The 20,836-nt window shown below is 41.0% G+C and overlaps 1 protein-coding gene across 1 annotated transcript; it reads left to right on the forward strand.

Moving 5' to 3' along the window:
- The first annotated feature begins 1,947 nt into the window (after positions 1–1,947).
- On the forward strand, positions 1,948–19,223 carry acanb (aggrecan b). Its single transcript, XM_084017480.1, has 19 exons — positions 1,948–2,009; positions 6,909–6,993; positions 7,644–8,027; positions 8,534–8,708; positions 9,324–9,451; positions 9,570–9,863; positions 10,041–10,226; positions 10,698–10,872; positions 11,806–11,933; positions 12,030–12,323; positions 12,494–12,604; positions 12,765–12,872; positions 13,000–14,109; positions 14,324–14,437; positions 14,565–14,723; positions 15,416–15,498; positions 15,579–15,723; positions 15,811–15,993; positions 16,943–19,223. The coding sequence occupies exons 2-19, from the start codon at positions 6,915–6,917 to the stop codon at positions 17,032–17,034; spliced, it is 3,948 nt and encodes a 1,315-aa protein (XP_083873606.1). The 5' UTR covers positions 1,948–2,009; positions 6,909–6,914; the 3' UTR covers positions 17,035–19,223.
- The last annotated feature ends 1,613 nt before the right edge of the window (positions 19,224–20,836 follow it).

Genomic DNA, 20,836 nt, shown 5'->3' on the forward strand with positions numbered 1-20,836 from the left:
GTTTGGTGGGAGACCAACGGTAGACACGCCTTTCCTCAACCTCAGGCCAACGTTAGCACGTTTAACTTTCAAGTGAATGCACACAGAGGCAGACCAGAGGCAGACAATGTGGTAGTATGCGTGCATACTGAAGGGGGCGAGCGCATGCACACAAACACGTGCTCACACAGAAATAGCCCCCCTCGTGATTTTCACCTTTTTTAGTCAACTACTTTGCAAACACACAAGTACTCAAACAATTGCATTCACTTCTTGATAGTTTTTTAGGACAAACAGTTGCATATTTCACATTCACTGAAGATCATTATAGTTTTGTATTTTGATACTACGGTACCTAAGTATTTCTATTTTTCTGTTTCTGTCTTACTACAATTTTGAGGCAAATATCGTACATTTGACTCCATAACAATTATTTTTAAAACTTTAGTTATTTTATAGATTTATTCTATTAAGACAAAATCCTCCATTGAATTTTTGCGTAGGATGTCAATTATAAGTAACCATAGCAACAGTTTATCCTCCTACCCCCCCTGTAAGTTGCCATTGTATGGGACAGACAATTGTACAGTGCTGGAATGTAACTACATACATGTTCTCAAGTACTTTTCAAGGTACTTGTACTTTGCTTAAATATTTACACTTAAGCAACTATACAATTCTTCTCCACTACAATTTCAGAAGCTGTCGTTCAAACTACGCAACAGTATGTAAGGGAGTTAAAATTCGCACAAATTTAAACTATAGCAGTAAAATGCAACATGCTAGGGCTGTCCTCCACCAAAGAAATTCTTAGTTGACAAACTAACTCATACGGTTTTGGCCACTTCGCAATTAGATGATATAATCAGCAGAACTGTTCTCCACAAAGAATCACACAAAAGCACCACTTTAAGTCTTGTGTTTACCAGAGATGTGGTCATAAGTTTATTGGACATAAGTCATTTGGCATGAAAAAGCATAAAAAATGACTAATCGAATAAAGAAATCTTAGCCGACTAAGATCAAGATGACCGTTGAATGGCCGACAGGGAGGAGCCGCCCTACAACGTACATATAATAAAAACATCATATACAATAGTAAAACACTGACAGGAAACATTTTACTGTACAATTAATAATTTTACTTATATGATACTTCAATTATGTTAGTAATACTAAGATACTTTTACCACTGCTTGTATAAGTAAAAGTGTAACGTATAATCAGCACTAAGATGACTGAAAAAACAGATTTTCTGTTTGAGGTCAAAAGACAAATTGAGATGTGTTGGTTTAGAAAAGAATGTAAATGCAACAGTTTAAAACTAAGACCAACACTACACCATGTGTGGACAGAGCCCCCCTTATTTTGTACTGATGAGTTGACTGGTTCCAAATGTATACATAATTGATATTTTTATTGCCTTCATATTTTATAAGTGGTATGTTGTGTGCAAAGCACGGAATATTAGGGAGTAATTGGGCAAGGCACATGACTGTGCATTTTACATTTCAAGAATAAAAATCAAAGAAAAAATAATCAAGTTGAAATACCAAATACCCGAGAATAAAGCCAAAATGTCAAGTGTAAACGTCAAACTTTTGAGAAGAAATGAAACCACATATACTGAAATTTCAACTTTATCCTTGAAATGCAAAATAACTTCTTCCTCTCATGTCTCATGCCTTATGCCTGCTCCATAAAGCATCTAGCTCCATTCAAACAAGTGTGACAAATAACTGCAGATAGACCGATGTAATCTGACATTGTCCAGTAGTAGCAAGAATCTTTTCTTCTGCGTTTTTTAAAGATGTTATCTGATTCTCTGCTTCAGCTTTGATATTCAAGGCTGTCTGTATGACCTCACCAACTGGCAGGAAAGGTTCACATCCCTCTCTCTCTCTTTCTCCCTCCCTCTCTTTCCAACATCTAAATGTGTGGTAGATTGAATAAAGCTTCTTTCTGCTCTCCTACTCAGGCAGTGAGAGGCCCCTGGAGTCGCTGGCACTGGGAGCTTTGGAGCATCAACGGTACGTTTCCAACTCACCACTGGAGTCCCTAACAAGGAATATTGTGAAAGGGTTTTAGGGGATATACTTCTTGACACTTCTTCATCCTCTGATTGAGGGGACAGGTATTGGTTCAGGTACTGTACTCAGCAAAGGTAACGGTTTGACGTTTCTTTTTTGATAACCAACGGTTTTGATCTCTGAGAAGTTGAGAATGCAAATTCAAAAAACAAAACGTATCACTTTAACTCAGATGTCCTAGTGGGAGCTGTGATTTGTCTGCTGGGTGTCTGGTAGGCTTTCTGAGTTTTGCTGAATTGAATATAAGTGTTAATAGAGTCATGTTCTCTTTACAACTAACTAATTGTTGATGTGCTCATTTAACTCTGTGCTGTGTGTGATTCCACAGTGGTTTCACGTGTGTAATGTATCTACCATAAGAGAAGGAAATTGTAAAAATCCAATAGAAATTGATCATATTAATATGTTTGTCAGTTTGCATTCTGGATGGCTTCACCACATGGAGAGTGGCATGTCAGAAATTGCATCACATAAATGATTCAGTGTCTGAATCTCATTTCACCATAGTATGCCAGTGTGGTCTAAACCTTTATGCTTTAAAACAAAGCCATGTCGACTTGTGACTCCTTTTCACCAGTTACGTATGTCTGCCAATTATAACCACTTCAATCAAAGAGCAATTACATTTTTCATAGATTTTAGAGGCCTAAAAAGGTTAAAAACTTTGTGTAGCAGAATTATTTTTTTCTGCTTTCCTGTCTTGTATCTTCCTTTGGGAACATCCAGTGGGGGTCCAATGTCTAGGTTGGGAATCTCTGGTGAGATTATGCCAACTAAGATATATATTAAAAAAGCAATGACAAACACAAATCTTCATCAGAAATTGCAGGCTGCCCGATGATTTATAAGAATAAAAACATATATAGAACTGCAACACTGTCACATAATTCGTTTTACAAAATGGTGCCAGACCAACTAAAGAAAGCTTTAGTTTTAAAATCTTAAATATTTTCAAATTCAAGCCTCTGAGCAGTGGAAAACTATGTTTGATTACTGAGTGAACATTGTTACTCGCAATATAGGAAACTACTGTCAAAAGTGACATCCTGTTACCATGGTAACTTCAGTTGAGTACATGTCAGGAATTGTAATTTTCAGATGTCGGAAATGAAACAACTGCACTTTTTATATGCAGGATAACCCGTAAGTTAGTCTCACATGGTGTGTGTGTCGACTTATTTGTATATATTTAAACTAATGTTCTCATGCTGCTCAAGCATGTCTTTGTATGTCGGCATGTGCTCATGCACCCATAAGCACCTGTGAATATAATTTTTTTCCTTACTGTACAAGAGTCTGTGTGTGTTCTCAAACACAGGCCTTACAGTATTTGTCTATAGCGACGCATGTACACACAGTCCCAGGCGTTTTCTTCACCAGGGGCATCAGACGTGCGCTCCGACACATCCCCGCGTTAATCTATGAGTGTTGGTCTGTGTTTCTGTGTATGCGTATCAATGTCAACTCTGTTCGTCTGCTGAGGGACTCTGGAGGGTTGGGGGAGAGTGGGAGGTGGTGAGCCTCCCCTGGATGCCCGCCTTGTGTTTACCTTGGCAGGGTCGCACCCCCCAAGGCCCTGCCCCTATCCATTGCTGGAACAGACCAAGGCCTTATTGCCCTCCACCTCAGCTGGGAGCGGAACATACCACAGCGGCCGAACAGGGCAGCAAGCAGCCACCCCACCGACTGAATGGGAACACTGTGGAGAGAGGTCTGACTGGCTTGACCTGGCCCGGTGTGGTTTGCTCATGAATGCTAGGGCACGTTATGAAGTGGCCACAGTTTAAATGATGCATTTAAAGAAAGTCGAGGGTCTACTCAATGATCGGGTAGTAAGCAATGAGGAGTCGAGGTTTACGTTGGCTTGCAGAGAAATGGGGAGAGGTTTTTGCTGCTCTGTGTAAATACATTTTGAGAGAATGAAAGTACAAGTTTCCTTGCTTGCTTGTTCTTGCTGTCTTTATCCATTTTTGGGAGGCCTACCTCTTCTGTGACATATGGCATTGTAATGTCATGCAAAATAACATATGATTCAGGAATACAGTCTCTCAGCAGTTTGTGAAACATGGTCTTGAACACCAGTCTCATGTCACAAGTCTTGTGTTGTTGGACCCATCCACCTACAATGAGTGATATTTATTAATATTTAATATTATGTTTAATATTAACAGTTCTGACCATTGCATTATCACATTAATGCATTCAATTTGTGTGTCCACTGTGAAAAATTATCCATGGCATTTTTATTTTTGAATGACAAAAAAAAAGGACAATTTGTGTCACTGCAAAATATGCATAAAACCAGTTTAACAGTAATGAAAGAGAAACTCTATAGCAGACTGATTATAGTGGAATGGGCTGCAAAAATAGTTTCATCAAACACCCATGTTTTTTTCATTCCACTTAGTTCTTAGTTTGTCTTCTGTGTAATTATTATTATTATTATGTACTGTATATATATTTTAAAAATGCACCAAGAGTGTGATGACAGATTATGAAGACTGAGGGGAAGTCGATGGGTCACAAAACATAGGACTTTCAACAGGGAGAGTGGTGTTTGAGTGCTGTTGAGTTAATTTGATTTGAAGATACGTGCTTTCCATACTTATGTTAGTTTACGTTTCACTTAACATACTTTTTCCAGTAAGAAAGGGGTTTTGTCGCCTAAACCTAAGAAAATGTTAACCATGTGTTTAATGTGTAGTAGTCTTGTCATAGTTTGACATGCTGGGATACCAAGTGCATTAGAAAGTTAAAAAGGGCCAACCTTCAATATGTGACAAGTTGGAATGAGAATGTGATGTCACTTTTCCCCACCAATCACAAGAAGCCGACGTATCCGTCGTAATCTAAAGGCATTGTAAGTTGACACAAACCAGTCAGCTTGAACGAGTTGGCAGATTCAAAATGTATGGACACAGGCAACACTGTTGTACCTGCAAGTGTCACATTGTACTGACGCACACTGGTGTTCTACATCACTCCAGGAAGGGGAGAAGTTAAACCACTGGGGGTCAGCAAAAACAATGTTTTCAGCTGTTGTTAAGGTGCTCTTCTTTGGAAATATATTTAATACAGTGCTTCTGATCTCATGGCAAGATTAATTACAATTAAATTACATGTTCTCATGAATATGTGAAAAGGCATCAATGATACGCAGATTTTGGTGTATATGCCTTAAAATCGTAGCGCGTCATTGTAGAGTCAACATTTTGAAACAACTTTCAACCGTCATAAAAGAGGAAATCCACCATTGAAGATGGAGAGATACCAATTTATTCACGAGCAATAGTCTCTATTGACCATTACAAATATGTTGCATTAACTCTCACTATTTTTCTTGCAACACATGCACTATATTTATGGGAGGTTTTTCTTGGAAGGCAATTCAGGAAAAAAAATTATAATAATAATAACTTAGTAATAATCCAGTAAAGTCATTGTGGAAAAGGCAGGAACGAACCAAAAAAGAAAATGAAAGAGGTACTCCAAAAGTCGAGAACTGACTGATAATATAGTGTGACGGTGTATGATTGGTCTATTTGTCTATATATGCTGTGGTATTTTGTGTTTCCTCCCAAACTAAGCAAACATTCTTAGACAGATCATAGACAGCAGGGCAAATATTAGTCTACTGTAGGCTACTGTATGTGCTCGATCTGAGGAACCCTGAGAGACACACACACACATTCCTGCAGTTTGTAGTACAGACCCACAATATAATAAAGTACCAGAGTATATCAGTGAATACATCATGCTGTTTTTTAAGCTGAGTCACTTGAACTTAAATGTTCGCTGCATTTCTCTTTTCAGTCTTTCACCAGGCTACCAACCGCAGGTCAGCCACTGCAAATGCTTTTTGTGAGCTCCCGGTTTATTGGTTGTAAATGTCTCTGTGTGGCAGTTTGAAATGAACGGAAGCCGTTCTGCAGCCTGTCCTGGGGCTTGTGAATGCAGCACAATGAGAGTTCAGTTGGGGCTCTCAACAGTTTCATATGTTTGGACTTAGCTGCACGTCACAGCAGTGGAAAGCTGAGAGAAAAAAAGTAATGTGGTAATCAGTGTTTGACAGTTGTGGGTTTGTGATACAGCAGCTTAGGGGTTGGTAATGCTTAATGGTATTTATGGTCAAATCTGACATTCAGTGACCCCAAAAAAAGACAAAACCCCCAGTTTATTTTACCCTCAAAAGCACCATTTGATTTTAGGAACTATATAATAACTTTCTGTGTGTCTGCAACTATTTCTCAATCATTGGCCTTTAAAAGAAAATTGGCAGAAAAAGGAAAAGTAAATCAAGGACAAATGGAAAAGCATTTGAAATTAATAAATCCTTCTTCTCTCGCTCAGCCCTGAAATTAATTTTGGTACTAAAGACATTTCCATTTCCACAGACAATTGACAGAGGAGCTTTCATTCCTCAGCGTGGATGTATGGTATTTCCGAATGATACTAAAGACTCTTGACATCCGCTTTCCATTTTAGCCAACAAGGCTGAGGTAATAACTAAACACTTAGAATCCTGGATAACAAGGAATATGAAGCGTACAGTTAGGGAAAAAACAGTGGCATTCATGGGCATAGGAAACTATAAAAACCCACTTATTCATTCTAACACTTACTTTATTGTTCATTCAGTGCAGCATTTTTGGTAAAGCTCGACAGTTGTCATTTTACATTCCCTCATACCCTCGGCCATCATCTGATCAGTCAACAAATCAGTCAGTCATGTAAGGCTTGCAAATATCACTAACGTTGAGCTTTGTCCATCATTTCTGTCAGTTATTGTATCATCCAATCAAATTTGATTTCATGGTTGTCGATTTGGGTATTTTTCAGGTAACGATGACCCCCCTGTTTCTGCTGTGTGTGTCCTTGCCCCTCATCTCGGCAACAGTATTGCTTGAGCTTGAAGACCATGACGGTAAGAGTGGTTTATTAAATGAATTCTTATCTTTATTTTTGTGTGTTGTGTATAAATTAAATAACTGTCTTTTATACCATTAAACAAAATAAAATACCATCACATATTAAATAGCTGTCCCTTTGGAAAGCTGCAGAAGATAATAAGAAAGTTATGCATCTTAATCATAAAGGTATTCGTCAGTTCTTTTTGTGTATTCTACTTTCTGATTATGACTTAATTATGTTGATGTATGACCAAGTCACATTTTTTTTTTGTTGCATTTTTTGGCTTAAGTGACTGATTCTTTTCCTATCTCTTTTTTCCTATCTTTTTAACCATCTATTTAAAATATATTGGAATATATATGTAATATTCTCCCAACAAAGTGACAAGTAATATTAGAACAAAGTTATCGTACAGTAAGTGGCCAAGATTTAAATGTCTTTTTTGGGTGGGGTCTGCAAATTGTTCAGTAATTCTATGTAGGGTTGGTGGTTCAACCCTTGACTTCACTTGACCGCATTTTGCTTGTGTCCTTGAGCTACAACTAATATTTGCTACTATATTGTTTGGTAGTTCAGCCACTATCGATGTTTGAAATCTGGACTGTAGGTTGTATCATCGCTGACAAAGAAAATGACTAACATCTTGACCTATCTTCAACATAGACATGGATGGCACGTTGCGTGTCAGCATCCCTATGGAGATGCCTCTTCGTCCTCTGCTTGGCAGCAAGGTAGTGGTACCTTGTTACTTCCAGGACAACACAGTCATTGACCCCAAACCCCCAACCGTTGCCACGCTCTCCCATCGAATCAAATGGACCTACGTCACCAAGGAGAAAGTCACCACAATCCTGGTGGCATCTGAGGGAAAAGTTCACGTGGAGACAGAGTATTTGGACAGAGTGACGATGATCAACTACCCACTCGTGCCCACTGATGCCTCCATAGAGATAACAGAGCTAAGGGCCAAAGATTCTGGTACCTACCGCTGCGAGGTGATGCACGGCATTGAGGACAACTATAACTCTGTGGACATCAAGGTTCAAGGTACGCCATAGAAACATTAGGTTTTATTCAATTTACTTCACTATATTAAAATGTATTACATATTAACCAAGTGTCCATTAGTACAAAGAACAACCCTGTAGTCAATGGTTCTGTCAACCTAAAGACTATCTTTTTGCAGCCAAATCACAAGTGTTGGCAAAGCTTTATTTTTATAATTTCCTCAACAACTATGCTCTTAGTGCACATGGACACTGGGGTAAAACCTCTATCAAAAATACTTATATCAAGACCTTTCTGAAATATGTTCTTGTCATTCAGTTGGCTGTAGGTCTAAATGCCCTGCCTCTGGAGACATCACCTGTGTTTGGTTTGGAGAGCAAACCAGCATTCATAGCATAAACTAATTGAGTTACAATGGGCTTACAAGCCCACTGTTTTTATCAAGCTAATAGAGGTCTGGGCAAATCCAAGCACAAATACTGTTTGAGAAGAGCTAACAAAAATTGGCATAATATCTTCAAAGACATTTCATCCATTTCTCACAGGTATTGTGTTCCACTACCGAGCCATCTCCACCCGCTACACCCTGACATTTGAGAAGGCAAAGGCAGCCTGCATCCAGAACAGCGCCACCATCGCCACTCCAGCCCAGTTGCAGGCTGCTTATGATGATGGATACCACCAGTGTGATGCTGGATGGCTCTCTGATCAGACTGTCAGGTAATGTTCATTCATCCATCTTTCATTTCTTAACAGTTTGTATTGATCACTATGGACAGATCGCAATCAAACTAATTTACAGTCACACCAATAGGCAATTTAAGATTTATAATTCACCAAACCAGCTAGTATTTAGATGGTTGGAAGAAACCCCAGCACACAGAGAAAAGTCACTCGACACAAAGAGGAAAGGGCAGGCTGCAGGCTGATCCTTTTTGTTGGCTGGCCTCTGAGCCACTGCGTTTGGTCCCCTTCCTGCAATTGCATCAGATTATTTAATCATTGCACTCGAATCACATTAGGGTATACCACCTCTCGTAAGCGGTCTTGGACTGGTTGTTTTGGTCTGGACCAGAGTATAATTACTACACTCACAGCTGCCGAAACGAAATCCACCAGGGGTTGAACCGAATCACATCTAAGAGGTGTGTTTATAGCTGTTTAGAATGGACACATTTCCAGACAGTCTATTCTCAAAGGCATTCATAGTCCAATTCTTGAGAGAATTGGATGTTAGATGAATAAAAAGAGATAGCTTGAGAGATCATACACCGTTTAACCATTTGACAAGTATAAAATAACAGTAAAATATGACATCTCACTTGATATCTCAAGGTACCCCATCCAACAACCACGAGATCGTTGCTTTGGAGACAAGGAGAATTTCCCTGGAGTGAGAACCTATGGTGTGAGAGATGTCAACGAGACCTATGATGTGTACTGTTTTGCTGAGAAGCTTTCAGGTATGCTCATCTAAGAAGGGTAACAACAAAACCTAACAGACCCACAAAAAACCTCCATAATGTAAACAGGACTCTATAGACTGTCAATGTGTTTGTTTACCCTCCTCTCTCCTCCCAGGCAGGGTCTTCTACTCCACGTCTGTAGAGAAGTTTAGTTTCTATGAAGCAGGGGATCAGTGTGCCAAACTCGGTTCCCGACTCGCAACCACCGGGGAGCTTTACCTCGCCTGGCAGGCTGGCATGGATGTGTGTAATGCTGGCTGGCTGGCGGACAGGAGTGTGCGCTACCCCATCAACATCGCTAGGCCTCAGTGTGGAGGGGGGCTCCTGGGTGTGAGAACTGTCTACCTGTTCCCCAACCAGACAGGATACCCCTACCCAGACTCTCACTACGATGCTGTCTGCTTCCAAGGTACAGTAAATCTGTCCTGGAGATTTGAGAAGAAATCGACCTGGAGATACTTGATACATGTTCAGTGAATTCTGGAAGCTTCATATTATTACCAGCTGTTTTATAATAATACTATCTATGGGTGGATATATTTCCTCAAACTTTCTATCAAGCAGTTATGCAATCTTGTCTCCTCAGCTGGTGAGGATCTCGATGCGGTGCCCATGAGGACCACCCCTTTCCCAGACATCATCCGCATGACACCCGCCCCTGGGATGTACCCGAGCCCCACTCCCTCACCTGGGGGAGAGGAGATCAAGGGTGGACAAATCGACACCTTCTCCCCACGTATGACAGAGATAGATGCTGCCATGGGTCCCACGGGTAAGTTGGTTATGCACTTGATCAATACCAAAACCCTTTGGAATGCGTCCTTAAACTGTGAGAATACATTCATACAAAAAAATTAATAAAAATGATATTTCTGTAAGATATTCAGTGCAAAAGCAGGAAATATCCCAACCAAAATACATTCAAGTATTCAGCAGAGTGTAAGTGTCAGCACTGTTATGTTTATTCCTGACATGTATTTTGACTTAAATACATCATGCTATGGCTCACTTATTGTCCAGGAGTCTCACTCTGTTATTGCTGTGACTGGCTAATCTGACCGGTACATAACCACAGGACAACCAATAAAATACTTACAAAATTCAAACTATGAGTTAATGACCAGGATTAGCATCTGGAAAAAATGCATAATGAGAAAATAAAGATGGATGTAACAGGCTGAGCTTGAAGAAAAATAACATAAAAGGAATCTTTTTTTATTCTTCCCACCCTTTAATTTCCCAGGTGTGGTCTTCCACTACCGACCCATCACCGGTCGATACACTCTGACCTTTGAGGAGGCTCAGCAGGCCTGCCAGAGTGTTGGGGCATTCATCGCCAGCTCCAAGCAGCTGCAGGCAGCCTTTGAGAAAGGCTTGCACCAATGTGATGCTGGCTGGCTCCGCGACCAGACTGTCAGGTAAGCATGAGGCATGTGTAGGATATAGACCAATGTGTTGTGATTCCTGGAGAGATATTATGCTAAAGCAAAGCATTAATATATTGTACCTGTCACAGAAATAAAATGGCATTAGAATGACCATTCCCATTCAAATCAACAGAGCAGGATATTCAGAGTGTGAACCTTTGCCATTGCAACCATTTTAGCGGGATAACTTCACTCATCCGATTAAGGGCAAGACGCAAGTAGTAATATTATGAAGCATAGACAGCCACAGTAAATTAGTAAAATGTAACAACTTAATGCTTCATCCAAAGACTCTTGTCACAGAGTAGAAAAGCACATTGGTATCATTAGATTGAGAGTGATATTTTTGGGGGGGATATTTTCTGCTAGATGGTAAATGGTCCTCATTTATATAGGGCTTTTATCCAAAGTGCTTTACAGGAATGACTGACAATCACCCATTCATACACATATTCACACACCGACGGCAGAGTCAACAGCAGGGCGACAGCCAGCTCGTCAGGAGCAATTAGGGTGAGGTGTCTTGCTCAGGGACACCAGGCACTCAGCTAGGAAGTGGCAATCTTGCGGTTGCCAGCCAACCCGCTCTACCTCCTGAGCTAATGCCCCCTTTAGTATAGCATTAAAGCATGGTGTAATCAAACCAGCAGAAAATGAACTGTGGGCTGGTGGCCAGCAGAGGCGCTGGGTCTATCAGTCTTTCCACCTCACTACCCAGAAGAAGAATAAGCTAACAAACTAGCCAACCTTGCCTACTGCTCTCGACTGCAAAAACCCTTTACAGCCCCATTGACGGTATTGTCTCCACTAACAAACAACAATCACCATTTTCTTTTGTACTTGACAAATGAACATGAAAAACAGTTAAATGTCCTTCTCCTCCTATTCTATTTCTGTGGTACCAATATTCTCTTTCATGTGCAGGTATCCCATCGTGTCACCCAGAGATAACTGTGCTGGTAATCTGCCACAACTCCCAGGAGTCAGGTCCTACGGAATGAGACCAGCTAGCGAACGTTATGATGTATATTGTTATGTGGAACATCTGCAAGGTGAGGAACTTACTCACTTATATGTCTATCTACCTACCTATCCACTGTATCTGGCATGTTTGAGCTCTTCTAAATGTTTCTGAATGCTTCTTCCAGGTGAAGTCTTCTTCACCAGTGACTATGACAGCTTCTCCTATGAGGAGGCTGTGCAGCACTGTCAGAAACTCAACACCACCTTGGCCACCACCGGGCAACTGTTTTCTGCCTGGAACCAAGGACTTGACAAGTGCCGTCCAGGCTGGTTGATGGACCGCAGCGTCCGCTACCCCATCACAACCCCGAGGTCCCACTGTGGAGGCGGTCAAGTTGGGGTCCAGATTATCTATGCCTACCCCAACCAGACAGGATTTCCTGATGAACATTCACGCTACGATGCTTACTGTTTTAGAGGTAGAAAAGGGTTTTCCATTGCTATATTTAGATTTTAGAGGAAGACCTATTTAACAAAGTCCCCTTAACAAAACAAATTTCAGCCAAATTCACCAACGTGTTCCGATTGCCATTTCTTTAAAAAGGTACACTGGCTTAACTTATCTGTTACTTAATTTTTACTTTTTCAGCTGAAGTTCCTGTTGTTCATGTTGAGCATGAAACCAGTGTGAATCTGACGATCGTGACGGTGGATGTCATCAACAAGACAACAGTCGCAGTTGATCACGTTGCTCCCACAGGTGAGACAGATGCATGACATCTGTTATCATGCTAGTTATTACCTTAGCTTGGTTCTACAGTCTTAATATTTCTCCAAATACATGGCCCTGAATATTATTTAAAATTTGTAGTAGTTTGTTATTTCTAGCATCGTCATCATCTCTTGTTTCCTCATTTTAGTTGAAACTACTGTATACTACAATGAAACTGAAACCAGTGTTAATATCACGGAAATTGAGGAGTTTATCAACAAGACAACCATCACAACTCACCAAGTTACTCCCCCTGGTAAGACAACCAGAAATAATTGTGTCAATGCAAAGGCCACAGTTATATACAAAATGTTTCACTTCAATGAACAAGATAACAAATTATATAACATACTTGTAATACTTCTTTTTAATATTACCACCAGTGAGTGAGATTTTACCTCCAGTCCCTGTTGATGTGTCCGGCTCTGGTTCAGCTGATCATTCAGCCAGTGGGGAGATCTCAGGGGTGTCCAGCACTTCTGGTACCAGCGGTGACGCCTCCGGTTCAGGACAGACTATCATCTTCAGTGGACACACCGACATCTTCTCTGGGGACCAGTCTGCCTCTGGAGTTCAGCAGGAGGCAGAAGGGGGAAGTGCTGTCATCGTCACATCTGGAGAACTGGGTAGTGCCTCTGGATCTGGGGAGGGGTTAGACAGACAACACTCTGGCTTCAGTGTAGGATCAGGATCAGGATCAGGGTTTATCAGTGGAAGTGGGGACATCAGTGGTAGTGGCGTGGACTTGATCATCATGGTGGATGGGGTGATGGAGGAGGTGTCGAAAACTCACCAAAAACCCATGGAGCAAGAGTTAGGCCAGGGAGGCATTGAAACCAGTGGGGGTTTCTTGGAATCAAGTACCTCTGGATCTGGAAGCATGTCCGGGTCAGGGTCAGGGTCAGGGTCAGGATTTCCTGGCATCTCATTTGTCGACCACAGTACCGTTGACTTGACAGTCCAGTCGTCTGGTGAGCAGGAGGTGTCTGGATATCGGCCTTTTGGATCCGGGTTCCACAGTGGTTTTCCAAGTGGTTTTCCCTCTGGTGTCTCAGGCAGCGGCTCTGCCTCTGGGGACTATATCCTGCATCGTGGTGATGTCATCTACCTAACAGACAACAACCTGATGGAAGTGACAGAAACACCACTGGTACGCCACCCTGAACAGGGCCGTGGGGTGGTGGAGGTCAGTGGGTTAGGAAGTGGGTCAGGGATCCATCATGAATTCAGTGGCACTTTGGATCAAAGCTTGCATGTCTCAGGAAGTGGAGACCCTCATGAAAAACCAACCGCTGAGAAGCTTTCTGTTGCCTTACCGCCCGAGTATATCGCCAGTCTTGGCCAATCAGGATTCGGGGAGGAGGTTCAGGAAAGCCGTGCAGGACCTACAATGTATGCAGTGACTCCAGACGCAGTCTATACCAGCCCAACCACAGCACCGTCAGTGTCATTAGCAACTCCTGCTGTGGTGGAGCAGCCTGAAGTAGTGCAAGGTATTTGGTTTAAGTGTTAACTTTTCTGTAGTTCTGCTGATATCATACAGTTTCATAAGGCCAAAAAAGCTGCCATATTAACATAATTAACATTTTGGGAAATACACATATTTGTCCACCAAAGTATCTTAGCAATTTCCCTTGATGCAACATCACTAATAAACTGGAACTACATAATCAGTTCAAAATAAATATTTTTTCTCTCTCCTGTCAGCCTCTGCAGACCCCTGTGATCCAAACCCATGTGGTTCTGGATCCTGCTCTGTGCAGGAAGACCTTGCTGTGTGTCAGTGTCCTCATGGTTTCACTGGTCAAGCCTGCTCAACACGTGAGTCCCAAACTACCATGACAAACCCCACAGTATCGTTTTTAATGCCATTTAGTTTGTGTTGGATTTTGTGTAGTTTTTATGCTTTTGTCCATGTGTTTTTAATGTGAGATGTTTTTGTGTGTAGCTGTGCAGGGCTGTGCAGAGGGATGGTTGGAGTTCATGGGCAGCTGTTACCTCCACTTTGCTGAGAGAGACACCTGGTCTGAGGCTGAGCAGCGCTGTCAGGAGCTCAACGCCCACCTGGTCAGCATCGGCTCCCAGGAAGAGCAGCAGTTTGTTAACTGTGAGTGTGTGTGTGTGTGTGTGTGTGTGTGTGTGTGTGTGTGTGTGTGTGTGTGTGTGTGTGTGTGTGTGCGTGTGTGTGCGTGTGCGTGTGCGTGTGTGTCTAGCTAGTGCGGGATCGGTCGAGGGCATTTGAGTGTGTGAAAATTCCTAAGGATGTAAGTGTACCTGTATGTTGTGTGTCTGTAAACACCTAGCAGTAGTCAATATATAGAATATAAAAATATTCATTAGTAGGTGGGACAGTATAAGTTAGGGGATAATTTTGAAAACTGTAAATGCTACATCACTGTTCCAGTGTTCCGGTGAGTGATAATATCCCTTTCACTGAACTATTGACTTCAGATGGTTGCCTGGGTGTATCAATAATAACCACTATGTAACAAGGACTGAAGTACAAGGGAACTGCCCTTTCAAAGAAAAGTAAAAAACTGTTTTGAAGTTATTATGTCTGATGACTTTAACCAAGGATATTTTCTTGTTGAAAGTCATCAATGCATTTATCTCTTCGAACACATGCTCATTGTATCTATCCTTGCCCACATGTTGGGTGAGACAGGCCAACCCAGGACCTCAGCAAGCATCTTGTTACTACTTCAGCCATTTTAATGGGGTCCAAGCGTACTACCAAGGAGGACATATACTGTAAAAAATAATTCGAAAAGTTAAAATCTATTTTTCTTTGCAATGCAGCCAATGGCCAGGACTACCAATGGATTGGACTTAATGACAAGGACGTGCAGAATGAGTTCCGTTGGACAGACAGGAGTCCTCTGGTCAGTCGGGTTGCTCAACAACTATCTATCTATATTTATCTTCTTTATGGATTAATTTATTGTTTTTGGAACTTCTTCAGACCTTTGAGAACTGGAGGCCCAACCAACCAGATAACTACTTCAATTCTGAGGAGGATTGTGTTGTGATGATCTGGCACGAGGGCGGACAGTGGAATGACGTACCCTGCAATTACCACCTTCCCTTCACCTGCAAGACTGGACCTGGTATGTTAACTGGGTTGGCCAACAATCTTGACCAAGATGACCTTTGTAACTACTGACTGTGACTGTGACTTGTGTTTTCTTTTTCAGTCATGTGCGGAGCTCCTCCTGAGGTGGAACACGGCCGGGCAATGGGCAGCAGCAGAGAGCAATACCCTGTCAACTCTATAGTCCGCTACCAGTGTGATGCAGGCTACACACAGCGCCACCTACCAGTCATACGCTGCATGCCAGACGGACAGTGGGAGGAGCCACAAGTCGAATGTACAGAAGGTAAGCTTGCAGAGAAATGTTAACATGTGGATTTACCATCCATAATTTAAACGTGTGTGTCTTAAAACAATAATATGCAATTGCACCTCAGTTAACAGCTGAATTAAGCAACCTCAGACACATTTTTGGCACAAATGCAAATCTATATGAACAGAAATGTTGAGCTGAAAAGTAACTTTGTCACATATCAGATATTTTGGATCTAATAAATGTGTGTTCTCTTGGCACAAATCAAGCATTGTTAAGGTACCATGAGATAATGGTGAAAATGTAGCTGCCATGGCTATGTTGTAGTTGACAGAGATGTACCTAGACATTGCAGCGTTGGGAGCTACAGAAACCTGAGAAATAGTGATTCGTGATTTGAAGGCATGAAGGATTTTGATAGTGAAGACAACATTAAGAAAGGCTCCTCATTCAAAGTAACAAGGTAAACCATTTGCACTGTAAATCTCCTGCTCATGGTGACCAAATAAAAAGTGTCCCATTAAGTAATGAGACAAGACGAAATGGAAGTAACCTCAAAGTAAATCCCTTTATGTCAGTATGTGCAAAATTCACTCTCACTATACAGTATATCACAATACACATGCAACAAATGTCCCCGGTTGAACTCAAACCGAGGACGTTGCAGTTCATTGTTGAAGCCTTAAGCCCCCATGCCAACTTGGCACCCCAAGTGTTTTTAATCCACTTCATTGATGAAGAAAAAATGGAGAATAGATGGAGAACCCAAACTAATTGAGGGAGATTTCAACCTTGCAAACAAACGGGGCACAAATTGTAAAGCGTGTAAAATACACCTCCTCAACATTCAACATTACACTCGTGAATTAGCTTCTGAAATGGATCCTTTTAGCCACACCACTCACTCTAGGGTAATTTATACGTCTTATTGGCATCCTATGTTTATCTGATGTCATCAGTATTCGTACCTTTACTCCCTCAGCCGGTGCCAACAGCAACAGGCTACACAAACGATCCCTCAGGAGAAGAAGTAAAGGGGTCAGCAGCCAACAGGAACAGAGGAAGCTGCTCTGAGCAGGAATGAAAAGGACATACAACAAAGAGCCACAAAGGATCCCCCTCTTTTAAAGATGCATGATCACCAATGCAAATGCCCAACCAAAAAGATAACATCCCCCCGCCCCCCCACACACACAATAAAGCACATTTAGACAGTCATAGCGTAATTGAATGATGTTTGATGTTTTGGATCTTTGAGTGTCACCCTGCACCTTCCGATGGTAGTTCATACACACTTTTACTGTCTAATTTATAGCCGTGATCTACAATTTGGGAGCATTATCTCAATGCACAGATGACATTTTCTGCAATCAGTTTCCAGAACTGCACACAAAGTAAGATGATGATCAAGTGACTTAAGGCTCTAGAGTGACACTCAAAGTCCAAAACGGCCCAATAAATAAGTGTTTTCGATTGCAGCTGGATTCTCTGAAGTCAAACACATTGTTACATAGAATTTTGCAATATTGTTAGGGTATTTTTCTATATCTGTTTTCCTCAGTAGTTTTTATTTCATTTATTTGGTCTCTAAGGACTATAATTGTGTGCTTCAGACTAGCAACAAACAGTGATCCTCAATCATCTTTGGTCGTAACCATATAATAGCATTGAGCAGATGTTACCCCTCTTAACCTACAATATAGAGGTGAAATCAGGTTTTGTTTTATTTGAATTACCAGAGGCCTCGAGGCTTACAGTATTGCATTAAATCCCAAATATCATTAACAACAGGTAGAATAGACATGGCACTGGTGGAATGTACTGACATCTTTCAAGACACCAAAAGGTCTTGTCACAACCTTAAGTTTGAGAGCCACTGTACAACAACACCACCACGGCAGTATCAGATATACTAATATGATTGTGCTGTTCCAATCGATGATTAATGTAGAATCCAAGTTCCAGACGTGATCGAAGTCACTGCAACAAACCTGGATTGAAATAATCAGCACTTATGCACTTTTGGGAGTCTTCAGTCACTTCTGTGCTAATCATTTGAATCCAGTGCACCTTAAACATAGAAACGAAAAGAAAAAAAACAATCCTCATCTGTAGCTGACACATGGCAAAGAAACTGTACTGAGAAACAAGTGAGATCTACAGTATGACACTGAATAGGCTGGCTTCTCTGCCAGGACCAAGCTGCAAAAGATGCACACCCCTTTTTGCAGGCTTGGGTTTGTGTTCTTCTCTAGAGCAATCAATGACTTCTGTCAGAACTGTCTGATGTAAGAATCTTGCTTTTATGAGACTCAGTGAAAGTTGAATGAATGAGATTTCTCACTGTAAATATTCTCTGTACAATTCTCTGAACAGCAGGACCTGTCAATAACTTACGCAGAGCAAACAATTTCATTGTTTGATTAATTCATCATCAACCTGTTTGTTGATTTGCTAGTTTAATGAGTTGGTAAGTTGCCGTTATGAGTTACTTATCAAGTGGGTGATTTTGGCAGCCACCCGAATATAAAGTCTCAGACAGCTTTGCAGAGGTTTCTGGCTGTATTTCATGCAACAGGGTTTTTTTTTTTTTTTTTTCAGAAATGTACTTGAGAAAAAAACATGAGAAATTACACAATTTTAGGGAAAATAAGCTGTGAAAGCAGTAGAAATTATTATAAGAAATGATGAGGAATAAGATAGAGGTAGAGGTGGAGTTTATAAAATGTTGACCATGACCTTTTTTTAAAAGGTCAAGATTTGCTTTTCAACTCTGAGAGCAGATTTTTGTGTCCAAATCTGTTCTCTCACGGAACAACTGGTACTCTCATGGACAAACACACACTATTCGGTGAACATGCTACAGAATATGAAAGTGGATGAGTGAGCGCGATGGCACCCAAAAGTGAAACACCTAGCTGGCTCAAAGTTTGTACATTTTGTACACGGTAATAAATGAATGAAGTCAACTTGGATGCGACTGTTGTGTGCTGGAATTCTTTTACTATTACATTCAGAATATGCAGAAATTTCACCATGAAGCAAACATGAGTAATTATGTGGAGGGCAGTTGAAGCAAATCAGTGAGTATATCAGTGTTTTTATTCTTCAACAAACCGATTTATCTTAGCTTATCAATTAAACCAAAATAAGTGTAACGTTGGACACAGACATATCTGTTGTGACTTAGTTCAGATCCCGAATCCTGATGTGAACATACAGTATGATGTACTGTGCTGTACCAAATAAAACTTGGAATCATCTGTCTCTGTGAAATGATTGTGTGCAAAACGATCACTTTTTACCCATGGAGTCAGTGGCAATTTACAAGGAGCTGTACTATCTAACCTGTTGAAAATCACACTTTGAGATTTGCGTCGTTTATTGGAAACGTAAGCCTTTTCCTGGAGCTGTTGAATTTCAGGTGAACTCTTCAAGCTGGAGGAACAAACCTGGCATTTAGTTTGTTTTTACCTTCCTGTGGAACCCAGCTATGAAAAAACACATAGTAAATAGCTCCTTCATCGGCCTCTACAGCCACCGCCTTCATCACTAGAGTTACTGCAAACATATCTGCTCTGTGTGTGTAGCTCTGTATGTATATAAGTACATATGTGTTTGCTCCTGTATATGCATCTATGTGCCATGTTTGCCCAGTCACACTGTACATGTGTGCACTTAATCTGATGTAAGTGCGTGTGTGGGTGTGTGTGTAGACACGTAATCCTGTGTGTTTATATGTGTGTGTCCAGTCATGTTTGGCCAGCAGGTGTAAATAGGATGTGTATATAAAAATCTGCTGGCCATAATCACTGAGACTTCTGTTCACCTGGATGCAGGAGGGCGTAGTGCATATTCGACCCCACTCATCTAAAAGTGCATCGTGCAGCCAGACAGAGTGACGCTGTTTTCATACAGTGGCTGTTTTGTGAGGGTCAGTTACCCATCTCACCTCTTTACCCTGGCATTCCCATTTGGTCTGTATGCGAAACTGTATCGCACCTTGAGAGCAACAACAAACAGTGGTGGTGTATGAAAATCTCTGAAAACATCGGTTTCATAGGTAAAGCAATTAAAGGGCATCCAAAAAGATTTCTGAAGATGTAATTTGAGAACTATTAATCAGTATTTAGCCATAACTGTACAAATGGCCGCTGGTCATTCTGTCAGTCTAAAACATATTTACATAGAGAAATCAAAAACAAAACTTTCACACTTACGGATCAATTCTAATTACTTAGAGGAGATCCTGATTTTTTTCATGTAGCGCCACCCAACAAGCCAACATTTCCACTTTCAAACTCTTCAGTTCAAATCTGGTTCCAGGTCTCCAACTCCCCTTACAGATCTGTGATAGATCAAAAACAAATAGGATTTCAGTCAGATAATGCAGGGTACAATTCATGACAGGGTGCCTCAAAAACGAGGGTGAATTCCTTTCAAGCTCATTTAATGAATGATCACACCTAATATAAATCAAATTAAAATCAAGTTATGTGTTAAATGTTAGCATCCTACCATGCTAACAATATACTGACATGCATGCTAATGTTAGAATACAACTCAAAGCTGAGCTGTTAAGAGTGATAAATCTTAAACTAAGATTAGTTTTAAATTGCCACTTTTATGCTCTGGTGCCACACAGACCAACCTTTGAACTTTGAAGCTAATATTTCTGCTGTGTTGCAGGCTAGCAGCCTCACATGAGCACGAGAATGGCTATAGAGTTTTCATTTGTAATCCTTACTTTGAAATAAGTACTGTTGTGTAGTACGTTGGAAATGCTACATGATTCACTTTTATTTAAACAGACACCCCTAATTCTGACACACAAGCAAGACAGCAAAACTCTAAGTGAAGCATCGCAAACTTCATC

The sequence above is a fragment of the Eutrigla gurnardus genome (assembly GCF_963514095.1).
Source record: "Eutrigla gurnardus genome assembly, chromosome: 9".
Classification (NCBI taxonomy): domain Eukaryota; kingdom Metazoa; phylum Chordata; class Actinopteri; order Perciformes; family Triglidae; genus Eutrigla; species Eutrigla gurnardus.

Bases quoted from the DNA above. Each gene is read 5' to 3' on its own strand.
- acanb (XM_084017480.1), top strand. From the start codon at position 6,915: ATGACCCCCCTGTTTCTGCTGTGTGTGTCCTTGCCCCTCATCTCGGCA. The intron at 6,994-7,643 runs GTAAGAGTGGTT...TCTTCAACATAG, and splicing joins TGAGCTTGAAGACCATGACG to ACATGGATGGCACGTTGCGT. The intron at 9,452-9,569 runs GTATGCTCATCT...CTCTCCTCCCAG, and splicing joins TTTTGCTGAGAAGCTTTCAG to GCAGGGTCTTCTACTCCACG.